This window comes from Mugil cephalus, chromosome 21 (assembly GCF_022458985.1).
Source record: "Mugil cephalus isolate CIBA_MC_2020 chromosome 21, CIBA_Mcephalus_1.1, whole genome shotgun sequence".
NCBI lineage: Eukaryota > Metazoa > Chordata > Actinopteri > Mugiliformes > Mugilidae > Mugil > Mugil cephalus.
The window spans coordinates 8,009,555-8,025,317 of record NC_061790.1 but is presented as its reverse complement, the minus strand read 5'-3'; the positions used below and the strand labels follow the sequence as shown (position 1 = coordinate 8,025,317).

The 15,763-nt window shown below is 42.8% G+C and overlaps 1 protein-coding gene across 1 annotated transcript; it reads right to left on the bottom strand.

Annotated features, from left to right (window-relative positions):
• Positions 1–63: 63 nt before the first annotated feature.
• Positions 64–8,184, bottom strand: zbtb2b (zinc finger and BTB domain containing 2b). Its single transcript, XM_047574050.1, has 3 exons — positions 7,736–8,184; positions 4,834–5,014; positions 64–4,566 (listed from the first exon to the last, which is right to left on the bottom strand). Exons 2-3 carry the CDS (start codon positions 5,004–5,006, stop codon positions 3,156–3,158), a joined length of 1,584 nt encoding a protein of 527 aa, XP_047430006.1. The 5' UTR covers positions 5,007–5,014; positions 7,736–8,184; the 3' UTR covers positions 64–3,155.
• Between the last annotated feature and the right edge of the window lie 7,579 nt (positions 8,185–15,763).

Sequence of the window (15,763 nt, the reverse complement as noted above, 5' to 3'; positions counted from 1 at the left end):
GTATTGATTCTTGAATATTCTGACTTTCTCCTGATGCGGATGAGGCAAAAACGAGACAAAACCTTCTATAAAAAAAGACATGTTTTTATTGTTCTTTGAAAAAAAAAAGTTTGTACAGAGAAATTACTCACATTCCTGAGAACACAGAATGATCACAGTAGATGTCAGAAGAGTGAAGATGAGGTTCGACACCGCGTGCGCTCAAGTTTCAAGGGCTATCGTCACCCCGCTAGCTCTGAAATTATTATTTTGACACCCAAACAAACCGTGGACAGAGAAGACACTTGTCAAACTTCCCGTCTTCCTGAGATACTGAGGCTGTTTAAACGCACACAAACACTAACTTACGCGGAACGAGGATTTAGATAAAGCTGTGCATATGTCCGTGTATCGAGTTGGCTCAGAGAAATGAATGTCAGTAGTATGGCCTCTTACAAAGCTCCCTGTTTCAATGCGGAACACTTGCAGTGCGGGATATATTTACAGGAATTAGCATTTAAAGCGATGTGATGTCAATTTACAGCACGGCCAATAAAAAAAAAAAAAAAAAAAACAACTCTTCAGTCGACCTGAGGAGACACAGAAGAAAACCAGCTCCATCTAGCCAGACCCCTAGGAACAACTGCTGCCTAATTCTAAGCATACAATAAAATAAAATAATGTTGGAGCAAATAAAACATTGGCCTGGTATTAAATTTTATTTGGTGAAACTAGCTTAAAAAAGGCTATGTATATTACACACATTAGGGATGGGCATTTTCATTTAAATAAAAGATGGACGAGGATCAATGAGTGAAGAAAGACTAAATATACAATTATTACCTGCGAATGACTACACAAGTTCTTAGTCATCCAGGTCCAAAAAAAATATTAAAGAAAGTCAATCTACTTGTACAAGTTTTTGGATACCTGCTAATGGGCTTTTTGTGTGGCAGTTGTATTACTTTCCTCTAAGTCTTCTAAATTGTGAGACTTGTTGCTATGAGAACTGTTACCATTACTGTGACAAGTCCACACTAACAGGACTTATTATACTTATTCCCTCATAGAAAATACTAAAACATATTGTTAGCCTAACAGCATAATTGCCTAAGTCATTTATTTTTTTTTTTACTTATTGTTACAACATCAATTAAAATATAAATGCGCATGCTGAAAATTTCTTGTTTTACGAAAACTTTTGAATATGACTTAGGCAATTCTACTATTATGCTAATATGGATCACCAAGTATATGTGTTTTGTTCTTGCAGCCTTAATCGCTTGATGCCTCCAATCAATTTAGCGTTTTTTGAGTAAAAAGGGGAAAGCTGTAGCCGTAACAACATCCACGTGTTTCCTAATCAAAAGAACAATAAACAACGAGAGCCTCCTTGAAATAATTCGCCTCAATATCCAATTCTGTAAAAACAGGGACAAAAATAAACAAGGAAATACAAAATGTAAAGTTTTAATCACAGTTTGAATGAAGACAAAGCAACAGAGATTTGTTTTTTTTTTTAACCTGTTTCGGATTATACTACCGGAGCGACGGTCACGCTCGACATGATGCGGCACAACAAATTATATAACAGTTAAACATTTTCCTAGCTTCACATTTAGTTCCACACGTATGCAGAGATGTGTTACAAGTTTGAATCGTCAGTAGTACAAGTTGAACGCGTGCAGTCGTCCCAGAGAATAATTAACAGCGCCTTTTTTCACATCCCTGTCAAACTCATGTGACTGTAACTCTTTTATTTCTATGTAGCTTGCTAACTGCTTCCTATTAACGTCTCTCTTCGTCTGTCACATTCAAAGGTGAAGCATTCGGGCATTTGCAGCCACTATTTAAAAAAACAACAACAACAACAAAAAAAAAAACATTTAAATGATGGTCTTAATAATACAAATTGTTTCCCTTTGCAAAATATTAATGAGAAGGTTAGAAAATTAGAACGAATTTGGCAAGAAAGGGGGAATTCAAATCCCTTTTTTAATCATTACCTATTTCTTGGAGAAGTCATAGACAGATGTGTCATGCCCATCCCTAATATGTTAACTTTTGCTAAATCGAATGTATTCCTATTTTAGAAGCTACTAATATCTTAACAATATAACATAGTCTCTGTCTATATATATGTACATATATAGTTAGCATGTCCAAACTAAATTTAAGGGCTTTTAGGAGCAGATTTAAGCAAATTATGAAATATTATACAGGACAGCCTCTGATCAAGGTCCTTGTGTCTGGATGGAACAGGTTCAATCAGTAACCAAAGAGTTATACAAAATGTAAAATGCACAAGAAGTAAAAATGTCAAAATAAAGAAGAAAGAAAGTGGCACAATGTCGAGACACAATTGCCGCTTTTGTTCACTGTGACCAATTCTCAATGGCAAAACACTTACGACGAGAATTTGAGCGTTAATATGGTGTGACAGGAAGGAGACGGGAGCCGCTGTCACACTTAACACCCCCCCCAAACAAACACGGAGTGAAACAAGTTCATTGCTGCACAGGACGATGCAATTAATGGTCACTATATGTCAAGTTATTGATTCAGCTGAGCCAGAATACTAATGGAAGACTAATGCTCGAATAAGAGCGCGGATTGTCTCAGGTTTGTGTGCTTTCAGCGAGAAATGTAATTCTACACCTGATCTTCAGAATCAGCATTTCGTTTACGACCGACTTTTTCTGCGCGGCTCCAGAGGAATTGTTGTCGCTTTGCACCATGTTTTCCTCTGCGCGTCGAGTAACAGCCAGCTCATCTCACAACAGGCCGTCTCCTCCGGAACTGTCTCAGCTTCCTCTTCCTTTTAGACCGAAAACCTGCCCGTGTAGCCTCACCACAACGGCCGCTCTTAGAGAGTCTGGTACGGCCCTAATGTGTCAGAGCATAACACCAATGCACACAAACCACTAAATGACGACATGTAACACGGGCATTAAACCCAGCCTTGAGTCGAATGTCAACTCTCACGACGGAGAGGAGCTTCAAACTGTTTTTATTGTAGCCTGGGCCAAAATATCCTAAAGACTGCACCAGAAAACAAACTAATGTAGACTGAGAAACTCCAACGTACATACCCTAACTTCACCATTAGCTTGCCTATTCATCATAATTTATAATAAACATACATGTTAAAAAGGGACAGATAAACAGTTTCGACACTACTCTACAAGGATCTCCTCAGTCTTTAGTGGTTCTAACGGGGTGCCGGAGTTGGACAAATCAGAGCCTTCATCTTTGGAAAATTCTTCGTGCTGTAGCAATGAGCCTGCACCCGCGCTTCCCTGCAGCCCCACTAACCCCCCTTGGGTGAAACACAAGTGTTTGATCACCTCGCTGGGGCTGGAGAAGGTCGTCGCACAAATGTTACACTTGTAAGGCTTCGACGAGCCCATGAACATCGCCTCCATCTGGCTGCTGTCGTCTCCTGCGGCGCACAGCTCCATGCTCTGCCTGTCCACCATGGTGTAGGAGTCGGCGCCCTGGTTCAGGCACACGTGCCGGGCCGCTTGGTTGGCGCGGCAGAAGCTCTTGCCGCAGGCGCTGCATTTGAAGGGCTTCCCCGTGTGGATGTACATGTGTTCGCGCCAGTGGCTCTTCTGAATGAACTTGCGGCCGCACGTGGAGCACTCGTACTTCCGCCGCTTCACTTCCCGATCCAGGTCGGCGTTCTCCAGGTTGTCGATGTCCGCGATGTCCGACGGGGGCGGCGTGTCCGCCTGAGAATTCAACCCTCCCAAACCCCAGCTGGAGGTGGACACCTCGGCTCGCGGAGAGTCCGAGTTGGTACCTGAAACAGGGGTTTGCTCGCTGTCGCTGATGATCTCGACTGGCGTGGCGCCAACGGAGGCGCCCGACCCGGCCACTTTTGCCTTCAGAGCCGCCTCTACTAGCATGCTGTGCTCTCCGCTCATAACGGGTGAGAGGCCGCTGCTGGGCTCAGTCGGGGTCTGGGTGTGAACCTGGCTGTGCTGAAGGAGGTGCTCTCTCAGCAGACTTCTCTGGGTGAATCGGCTCCTGCAAATATGACAGGAGTAATGCTTCCTAAAGGAGGAACTTCTCTTCATGATGCTGGGCTTTACATGAAGGATGGCACTTACAGAGCATCCATCTGCACTTAATAAGTCCATGGCCCCCTCCTCGAGCGCAGGTTTGGTTCCACTGGTCGATGCCTCCATGTCGGGGGGAGAGGGAGCTACAGTGGGCGGTACGGAATTTGGGCATGAGCTAGCAGCAGGTGTGGACGGGTACTTTCCCTCCGAGTTGACTTGCTCCATGTCAAAGGGGGAGGAGAGCTGACGCCGACCGGGCAGTCTGCCCGACAGCGCCACCTGTTGGTCGGAGATCTGGATTCCATAGAGGGAGGTGGAGAGGTTGATGCCTTGCTCAGGTTGCGTATACACCGACTGGCTGGCCTCCTGCAAGAGCGGGTAGGCGTGCAGGAACCTGACCCCCTGCTCCAGCCGTGCGGGGTCTATCAGCTGGGGGGCGAGCTTGCCCGTGTACATCAGGTTGAGGAGATAGCTGAAAATGTCCGGCTGGATGTCAGCAGCCTTCAGACGCACACAGTCGCTGAAACGCAAACAAATTAAAAATTAACAACCGACAAATCCTGCGTGAGGTCTTCACAGGTGACGTCTATCTAGCAATAAAAGGCTAAGCAGCAACAGCTGATATATGTTGTCATGTAGGTTAGATAACAGATACACAATGATTCCTCATTCCTTTACAAAAGGGCAACAGGTTTGAGTTACTCATCAGTTCTTTTCAGCCTTATATGTGAATAAAACTGTTGGGCCAGCACAGATACCACATGTTATTTAGGTAAGTAAATGCTACCTGTCCTGGTGTATAAAGAGCATTCTGAAGTAGTTGGAGAAGGCAGCGAGGACGGCTTTGTGAGCTTTGAAGAAGACATCTCCTATAGCCACGGTGCAGTCGCACAGGAAGCCAAACTCCCTCTGAGCGTTAAGCTGTTGCAGCAGGATAAGACCATGGTTGGCCAACTCCATTCTTCAATCTGCACAAAGACACACAAACACACACACAAGCAGCAATGAGTTTCCTGTCTGGAAGCAGACCAGAGTTTATTGTGACCACAAAGAGTCAAGCTGACAGCGGTGATCTAACGACCTTGTAAAGGCAAACTTCGCCGCACTGGAGGATCACTTTGTGACGCTGGAGACAATTCATCTCTACAATGATGCTAATTGATAGTATGGCTCTAAAAACAAAACACATTAGAGCAATGAGTCCTTGCACTGCACTCCTGTGGATTTCAACTTCCTTGGCAGTGGCACCCAAGACGAAAAACAAGTTGTTTGTGACTTCAAGTTTCATCCAGAACACCACACGTGGAAAATAATCCCATTCCAAATAAATTTTAAAACAGAAGATGGTTTTAAACACACTATTGATTGAACTCTTCACACAGGATTCTCACACAATCCATGAGATGTTTGGAAGTATCAAACAAAACAGTTCTAAAAACTGCCAAATATCTTACATAATGTTCTTCTGTGCTTATGATTCAGCAAAACCTGCTATATTTACCACTTAAATTTGTTGTGCGGCCTTCCTCTTTTAAAAGAAATCTATTTAAATTGTGATTTTACAGAGTAAAACATACTAGTGATATTTAAGTGTTTGCACGCTGAAGACTGTGAGCGACTTGGTTTTGAGGAAGTCCACGCTCACAAGACCAAACGCAATCTCAAGGGACATGTCAGAGCAGCGCGCGTTTTGCTGACCAATGAGAAGAGTTTCGCTGACCCTAAAGGTTACTGGAGGACTATAAGGGCTCCAGGCCATCACATGATTAGGGTGTTGACATACATTCCTAAGGCAGAACTGGCTCTACCCCCTTCCTTTCTCCACCACTTTCTCCACACCGCACACGCAAACAAACGTCTGGAGACAGACAGCAATGGACATTTCATCAGCCTTCACCCTCTCATAAATCACCATTCTGTAGCTGTGGGTACCCTCAGCGCATACAAAAAAAAAGGCAGCTACACATGTATTTCATTAGAGCGGTCAGAGTGTAAAGATGTAGCACACCGGGAGCTGGTTGGGTTTCCAAAACAACAGCAAGTAGTAAAGAGGCCAAACACTGAGGTATACATTTGGTTTTGAACTTCCTGGTTGGACAAAACAACCAATTCAAATAAACATGGCGAGTTACTTCCTTAACCCGTTTTAACTTCACTTACTTCTTACACATCATAGAAAATGGAAGTTGCTAATTATATTATATTATATAACAATTACATCAATGAGGAATGCTAAGCGCTGCTCAGCACAATAAAACTTACCATAATTACCACAAATGAACAAATATTTCTCTAAAACAGAACATTATCATTTTTAAGGTTTTATTGCAGGGTCATTAGTTTTATCTAGGAGTGCCTAATAAACTTGAGTGTATTTATTTTGTCAGTGCTGCAGCTGCTCGCCCTCCCAACAGAATCCTCATATATCCAAGTCAATATTTGGTTTCATTGATGGTGGCACTAGACATTTTTTTTTTACAACTTCATCACAACTCATTAGCTGTTCATTGCAAATAGATAAGAAATCTAGAGAATCTTGAGTCACTAAATTGTGACGCGGTTGCTCGATACAATATCAGAATTGCACTCGACAGACAAAGTTGTTTGGATCATATATCCAAAAACAACTGTAACGGTAGTTACATTGACCATGGAAGGCATCTGTTTAACATATATATTGTGGTTTCCTTGCAAATCAGCTGCACAAATGTTTTCTCAGATGGCACTCACCCGCCAGTTAATTAGGTACAACTAGAGAAAACAAATGCATTCTGATAGATACAGTCCTGCACTAAATCTCTCTTACGACACTGATGATGCTCAGTTTATGTTGAAACAGTATCAGGAGGGTGGTGATGATCATAATGGAGGATGCACTGTATTGAATTAAACAGAAGTCTGTGTTATTTAGCATAGCCAATTGAGTAAAGCGAGTCTGTCAAAAATAATTTAACATGACATTAACATCGGCACAACATATTAGAATCAGTAAACTGCAGTCTTAAAAAATAAAAGCTCTGTTATTTAAAACAAATGCTGGACACCATAACCTTCATGAAGCTAAGACGGACTATTCTATTGAGATGCATTCATTTTCCTTAGCGTACCTAATAAAGTGGCTAGTGAGTGCTTATTTACGATTGATTTAATAAGGTAAAGCTATTGATTAGCCGCAAAATAACATGCTAATCTACACCAAGTTTGCAACGACGTAGCACCGCCCCTGATGTGATGTAGACACGTGGACCCCTCACTTCCGTAGTAAGATTTTCTTGTTATTACACCGTAAAACCGCCAGCGAGAGACGCATGTGAGGACGGTAAACACGTTACGGGAATAAGTTCAACATTTGCACGAGAAAACAACAACAACTCAAGAGCAGAGAGGAGCCTGCGAGGGGGTCACAGAAAACGAGCCTGGACTAACTCCTGTTCTCTCTATGTCTCTCTACGTCTCTCTCTCTCTCTCGCTACCGCGAGAAAACGGACATGCGTGCACACGGAGCCGCGCGCGCACCACGCACACACAAATATATCCGGGGAAGGAGAGACGCAAGGGGGATGGGGGGTTGGTCACGAACGCGTTTCTTTTAACTTCCCTGTGACAATTACAGTTAGCCGAAGCACACACGGGAAACCGAATAACTACCAAGTAAAACGAAGTGTAATAATAAAAGCAAGCAACCGTACCTGCACTCCGCTAAAATCGGTGGGAGTTTGCCGTGTCGCCGTTGATGTTTGTTTGTTACCGGAGACTCGTCCGTCCTCTCTGGGCACGCAGCAGCTTCAACTGTTCCTTGTAAACGCAGCATTCGTTGGCGGCGGAGAGGGTCGTCCGTCGGTGTTTTCCGGTTAGGGGTTTTACGTTACAATCACATGACTGGGTAAAAAAAAACACACGCACACAGCCGTTGTAGAAAAAAAAAATCCGTTGAGCGAGGGGGCGGTGGAGTTAACGTTAATTTCCCGCACTGTGTAACCGCCGTGAGATCAACTGCCGCTAGACGGTTTCTTTCTTTCCTTCTTTTGAACATAAACAGCCCCAACAGTCAGCCGGTGACTCACCGTGTAGCCGGGGTAGTTAATCTTTGTGGCTCCGCCGCCGTTAACGACACGTAAACAAGAAAGCCTCGTCCGTCATTCTCCGTCACTGAAATAACACAGTTAAAAATATGTGCATTTTGGTTCGAAGAAGATCGGATATTTTCCGCAAGTTTAACGGAAGTAATGATAGATCTGGGGTTATCATCCAGATGTTACTTTTAGACATTTAGCCAATATTAGGCTAACGGACAAATATCTAATGATTAAAATGAGGATATACACTCACACGGGCCAAAACATTAGGTACACCGGTGAAAACAAATTAGAACAAACGGTCATGTACTGAATCTGTAAATACTTGAATGCATGTTAATGTACTAAAAACAAACACAAGTCACAATTTAACAGGTACACTAGTGAAAATTTATACATTTTAGTTGGCAGATAAATTGAGATGTATGCATTTAAGGTTTAGTTCGCTGATTGTGGCTAATTAATATAAGTGCCTTAAAAGATATACTCATTGGCCACTTCATTAGGTACACTAGTGTCAACAAATGCATTGTAATATAACAGTACAGCAACAAATCTTTGCTTTGTGACTGTTATAATGTTCAGCTGATGTTCAGAAGGGCAGTAATTCCACTGTATGATCATAAGTGTAAGTTGTGTTGCTGTTAAACTGTGTTGAATTAAACAAACAATAATAATAATAACAATTTAAAAGTAATTTAGCCTAAAAACAACAATAGAAACAACCCACAGCCTCCAAAATGAAAGCTTTTGACCCGACAGCACTCTCAGATATTCAAAATAAATATAACCTTCACAAATCTAAAGTTTAGCGCAGGATTTTTATATTACAATGCATCGTTATAACTTGTGTACGTAATGAATTTACGTTCTTCAAGGCTCTACTATTAATTTTTAGCCACAATCCGCCAACTAAATTGCCCTCATATATATTCACTAGCTTACTGAATCCTAAATACTAATAAGAAACACAAACACAAGAATTATGTGACACAAATAACACAAAATACGTGAGTTAAGTACTGAAGTACCCCGATTGTCAGTATATAAACTAATAAAGTCAAATAGTACTGATTTATTTTAATGCATTTTAAGTGACTAAAAATGTGTTGCTTTAGAGTTTTGAATGAATATGAATGAATTCTGTCAAAATATAGCTGTGGCTGTTTTTTTGTTTGTTTTTTGTTTTGTTTTTTTTTCAAAAAGTTGTTAAAATGACAGTAAGCAATAAGGCAACTGGATAAGCAGTGTTCACTAACGATACATTTAAAATGATAAATGTTTTGTTTTTAGGTACACTTGAGATTTATCTACTCGTTTCACTTTAATATTTAATTATTAATTATTTGTGCAAATATCTTACAGTAGAAAAATTGTTGATTTCATAACCGAGTTCCACAGAACTCTGATAAACTGTACAATACAGGATGATTTCATTATCCAGGAAATAACGCCTCTAACCTATGTTCACCCTTTGCACAGCATAACCAAGCAGTGTCAGATCCGTGTAAATCTGACAAATAAACTGTGGTCAGACTGTACGTTGAGACATAATCATTATGATTATAATACTATATTTTTGACTGGAGAGGGAACAAAAGACAAAAAAAAAATATTAAACTGGTAATGTCTATATCTGTTTTTGCACTACACAAAGTTTCAGTTGCAGGAAAGACTTTAAACGGAATTTCAACCAAACCACACTCTGCCCATCCAGCAGCACACAGGAAGTGTAGGAGGCCCTTTTCACAAGTGCACTTTGGAGCCACATCAATATTTTGTCATCACATGTTGTCATCGGTGCGTTGGTGGATGTTGTCCCAGTGTAAATACCAATTTTTTCCAGACCAGTCATTACAGAGTTGCATTTGAGCCTGAGGACAATGAGTCCGCAGGAGGACAAGACTGGTTGGAGCTCTTTGAAAATGATTGCTTTGCATGCGGATGGGTGGAGTCTGTCTTTAAATGGAGATGGGAGATATACGTGGGGGCAAAGTGTTTGTGAAGCATGGCCCGGGGACCTTAAAATGCCTCTGTCCTGTCAACAAAAGACAAAAACCTAGATCTGATCTTGGCCACAACAAAGAGCCAATAAAAGTGCAAGTCTGTGGGGGTACCAAATGTTTTAGAAACAAAACACTGATTGAGACCACTGGTGGAGTTATTGTAGGTACAAAAGACAGCAGAACAAAAGAATGTTTACTTTACCAAAAGTCCCACCACAGGGGTCTATTGAATGAAGCAGATTAACAGTTAGCGTTTTATCATGAAGATCAATATGTTCCAATCAGTAGAGTTTATGTTCTACCGTTAGTATGAATGCATGAACAGAGATTAGTGACTACATGTATTAATTAACTTTCTCACAGGCTTGACTTTAACCCTCTCCACTGATTTCCACTAAATTGATTTGTCCTGCAATAACGCATTTTTAAAAAACAAGAGCAAGGTCCGTGAGAAACTGCTTCAACACAGTCAGTCGCTCCAAATGTAGTGGTGCATGAAGCGACTGTTGAGTTGCAATACCAGTTTAAACAGGGCCTTTAACGTTAACTGCCGCCCTCCCCCCGTTCATGGCCTGTTTTGAAACCGGAGTGGTGAGTCACTCCTCTCTCGGTTGAGAAAAACAGATCCGGCCAGGCTGGGGCCCGGAGGGGGGATGGGAGGCCGGCGGAGGATGAACACCGGAGGTGGACGCAGCTGGACACCCACTCCCAGGGACCCCCACATCCTGACAACGGCGCAGCGTGTTCCCATAGTGACCTGATCCGAGAGATGGGGGAGAAAACATAGCCAGAACTAATTTACATGCACATCTTTCCAGCCTAGTAACCGTGGCTGCAGCCAATCTATTGGCCACGTTCTTCAAAGGGAGAATCAAAAGTGCAAACCGTTTCCCCTTTCGAACCCCAAAATAAACCGTGACGTGAACCGTGCGTTCTCTTTGTTGTCTATATGGAAAATGCGACGGTTTGTGTGTTTTTTAATCTTGACATTCTTGAAATCACAGATTGTTTTTTTGTTTTGTTTTTGTAGATACTGTTCAAATGTTTGAGAAAGGTAAGGCTATGTGTGCACATTCATCATCTCCCAAAGGCATATGCAACACTGAAATGACATATTCGGACATTCAAAATCCTGACATGTCTCATCCAAACTAGCTACAGACAGAGTCTGTCTCTTAGATCTGATTTGCTATGATAACACGACATAAACTCAAATAAACAGACACACATCATCACACCATTAAATTTGTCTCTAAACAGGATCTTATAACTGGAGAAATGCTTCGCCCATAAAACCCCTCCCCTGTCTTTCCCGCCAAAAAGCCTCCGGGGGAGGAAGGGGGGGACGAATCAATGTCTCCACGACAACTGTTGCCCCAGACAACGAGGGATGCTCCCGGTGCCGCAACAGCTAAATGCAGCCAAGGCTCCACCATAGGGGGCAGTGTTGCCCCACTTCATTCACTGTGCCCCTTTCTGTCATCATCAACATCATCTTCCTCATCAAAAGGCGACTTCTTCATCTCAGTACCCCTACTCGCTTACCGCAGAAGGTCTCGGTTGAAATAGAAATATCACACTTGTGTATTCAGTTGTCTGTTTAAGAAAAATAATATGTACATATTTGTTCTTTGCGAAAGTAAGTGAACTTGTTTTCAGTATCTGGTGTGACTCACTTGCGCAGCAATAGCAGAAATTAAACATTTGTGGTAACAGGTCCTTCCACAGCATTTCAATTAAATTAAGGTCAGGACCTTGACTTGGCCGTTCCTTAATATTCATTTTGTTCTTCTTTTACCATTCTGTTGTAGATCGACCTGTGTGCTTGGGGTCATTATCCTCCTGCATGAATCGGTTCTCTTAGGATTTAGCTCACTGACAGATTGGTTTAGAATTCACTGGTAAAATTCAGAATTCATTGATCCAGCAACACATTAATGAAAAAACCTTGTTTTGGTTGTTTTGTGCTTCATCCCGATATCGATGTTGTTCACCTCAAGTGAATCATTGAAAAGAGAGAAAAAAGAGGCAGAACTCATTTTGATATATAATCTCTGATTATTGAAGAACTGATAAAAGAAGTAACGTAAACTTTAACCGAACCTTCAGTTTGATTTGATCCCGTGGACTGATTGATGAAGTTTATTTATGAGTCAGCAGCTCTTGGCAAATACACTTAGATTTCCACCATCTGGTCTGGCAAAAATAATTTTATTTGTTGGCTGAAAAAAATCCCCGCAAGATTTATGTCCAATCTACATTTTCTTAATGAATAACTAACTAAGAGGAATGTTTCTGTTTTAACCACAGGAACGATGTTAAACGTATCAAGTTAATTTTCATTATGTGTGTTATTTAGTCTATTTACTTATTCTAGACATGTGATTGCAGAAACTCGCATGATCACTGTAAGGCAGAAGTCTCAGTGATAATCTTCATAAACCTATGAGTGTGTTACATGTACATTATGGATTACTGATTTGGAAAAAGAATAAAACACATTTAAATAAAAACCTATTATTGATAACCTGCATCAATGGATGAAAATGACTTATTTTTTTCCAACTCTGATTCTATCATGATATTTTGAATTCAGAACTAATTAAAAATATGTGTACACATTACAATATATATATTTTTTGATTTTATTTGTTATGTTTTTGACAAAAACATTCATTCGCTGATTCATTCGTTGTCTGTAGATGGCTAGATGTTTACTCTGTTGATGTCTCCAGCTTCTTCCAGCAGGCAATGGACAAAGGTTATTTTGACCAATAACGTAAGGACAGGCTGCGAGTTCATCACAGGGCCACCTAGAGATACTGGATAAAAAGATATTTTACCCTCTCTGGACAGACAACCATGCACACTCACATTCACACTCAGCAACACAAGACAAACACAAAATGACAAAAACAAAAAACAAGAAATGGGGGCTTGGGGTAAGGGGTGTTCACAGTGACATGTATGTCCTTGGACACAATGTCGATCACTATATCGCCATACCGCCCTTTAGACAAAACAAGACAAACACAAAACAAGACAAAAACAAAAAACACAGATTTACAGTGGGAGAGGCTGGAGGAGAGTAGGACTGGACTGTAGGGGCAGCAGAAGTCAGAGGTCAAGTCCTTGGAGTTCTCTTGAAGAGGCTGAGGAATCGCTTCTTCAGAGATTTCTTCTTTTTTTTTTGCGGCGCCTCCTCCGGTTGCTGCTCTAGATGTGTGAGTGCGTCCATTAACACATTTCTGTAATTTTCCTCCTCCTCCACCTTCTTCTCGAGGGCCTCCTGTGAAGACTGCAAACGCTGCTGGAGGTCAGACTTGTCCTGGTTCCACATTTTTCGTTGGTTTTCCAGGTCCTCCTGCGCCTTGATTGCGGCAGCCTTCATAGTGGAGGCTGTCTCCAGGTTCTTGGCCACGTAATTGTGCCTTTCCTTCTCCCACTGGCGTTGTTTGTCTTGCATCTCTTTTTGCAGGGCAGCCAGTGCTGCTTTAGCTCTGGTGGTTTCCTCCACCTCTTGTTGCAGACAGCTCTTGGCTGTCTTCCTTTTTTCTTCCTCTGCCTTGATTGCTTCTTCAAGTTGTTGAACGTGCAGGGAAGCATTTCCATGCATTGTGTCCTTTTTGGAGAGTTCCTGATGAAGGACAGTCATGTCTTCCTTAGCCTTGTTGGCTTGAGTTGCAAGAAGCTGTTTCATCTGCTCTACCTCTTTTAGTAGAACAGCGTTGTCTTGGTCCAAGGAAGAAATCTTCTTTGTCTTGTTGTCCAGAATTTTGTGGAACTCCAGCTCAGAGATGTGATGTAGACCGTCGTTCTGGTTCCCGGCACTGGCACATTCAAGCTGGACTGTGGCCTGTGGTTTCTTGGCTGTGCTGGCACGCAGCATCTGAAGAATTGGATGTACTTCATCTTCTGCAGGCTGCTGTGTGGCCAAGGTAGAAAATGGGGAAGATGGTTCGGCAGCTGTCACAGGTACTTCTGGAACTTCCCTCTGGGGGACAGTAGATGGTTCCGCTTTAGGAGTTTGCCCAAGCTGGTTTCTCGGTGCAGATGGTTGCGGTTGAGGTCTCATGTTCACATGATGTGGCTGCATGAAACGTTGTGGTTGAGGTCTCATGTTCACATGATGTGGCTGCATGAAACGTTGTGATTGAGGTCTCATGTTCACGTGATTTGGCTGCATGAAACATTGTGATTGAGGTCTCATGTTCGCCAGATGTGGCTGCACGAAACGTTGTGGTAGAAGTCTCATGTTCGCCAGATTTGGCCGCACGAAACGTTGTGGTAGAAGTCTCATGTTCGCCAGATTTGGCCGCACAAAATGTTGTGGTTGAGGTCTCACGTCCATCAAATATGGCCGTGTGGAAGACTGTAGTTCAGTCTTTATGGCACACTGTGCAGGGGTTTCTGAAGACTGTGCTTCAGACGTTGCTGCAGACACTTCTGGCGATGCGGCAGGTACCTCTGGAGATGCAGCAGGCACCTCTGGAAAGGAAGAAGGCACCTCTGGAGATGGTGCAGGTACCTCTGGAAATGCAGCTGGAACCTCTGGAGCTGCAGGAGGGACCTCTGGAAATCCAGCAGGTACCTCTGGAGGTGCGGCAGGTTCTGGTTCTGGTTTCGTAGTTGCTGCAACCACGAAACGCTTTGATTGTGGTCTCATGGTCATCAGATTTGACTGAACGAAACGTTGTGGTTGAGGTCTCATGTTCATCAGATTTGGCTGCATGAAACGTTGTGGTTGGGGTCTCATGTTCGCCAGATGTGGCTGCACGAAACGTTGTGGTAGAAGTCTCATGTTCGCCAGATTTGGCTGCACGAAACGTTGTGGTAGAAGTCTCATGTTCGCCAGATTTGGCCGCACAAAATGTTGTGGTTGAGGTCTCACGTCCATCAAATATGGCCGTGTGGAAGACTGTAGTTCAGTCTTTATGGCACACTGTGCAGGGGTTTCTGAAGACTGTGCTTCAGACGTTGCTGCAGGCACCTCTGGAGATGCGGCAGGTACCTCTGGAGATGCAGCAGGCATCTCTGGAAATGAGGCAGGCACCTCTGGAGATGGTGCAGGTACTTCTGGAAATGCAGCTGGCACCTCTGGAGCTGCAGGAGGGACCTCTGGAAATCCAGCAGGTACTTCTGGAGGTGCGGCAGGTTCTGGTTCTGGTTTCGTAGTTGCTGCAACCACGAAACGTTTTGATTGAGGTCTCATGGTCATCAGATTTGGCTGCACGAAACGTTGTGGTTGAGGTCTCATGTTCACCAGATTTGGCTGCATGAAACGTTGTGGTTGAGGTCTCATGTTCACCAGATTTGGCTGCATGAAACATTGTGATTGAGGTCTCATGTTCGCCAGATGTGGCTGCACGAAACGTTGTGGTAGAAGTCTCATGTTCGCCAGATTTGGCCGCACGAAACGTTGTGGTAGAAGTCTCATGTTCGCCAGATTTGGCTGCACAAAATGTTGTGATTGAGGTCTCACGTCCATCAAATATGGCCGTGTGGAAGACTGTAGTTCAGTCTTTATGGCACACTGTGCAGGGGTTTCTGAAGACTGTGCTTCAGACGTTGCTGCAGGCACCTCTGGAGATGCGGCAGGTACCTCTGGAGATGCAGCAGGCATCTCTGGAAATGA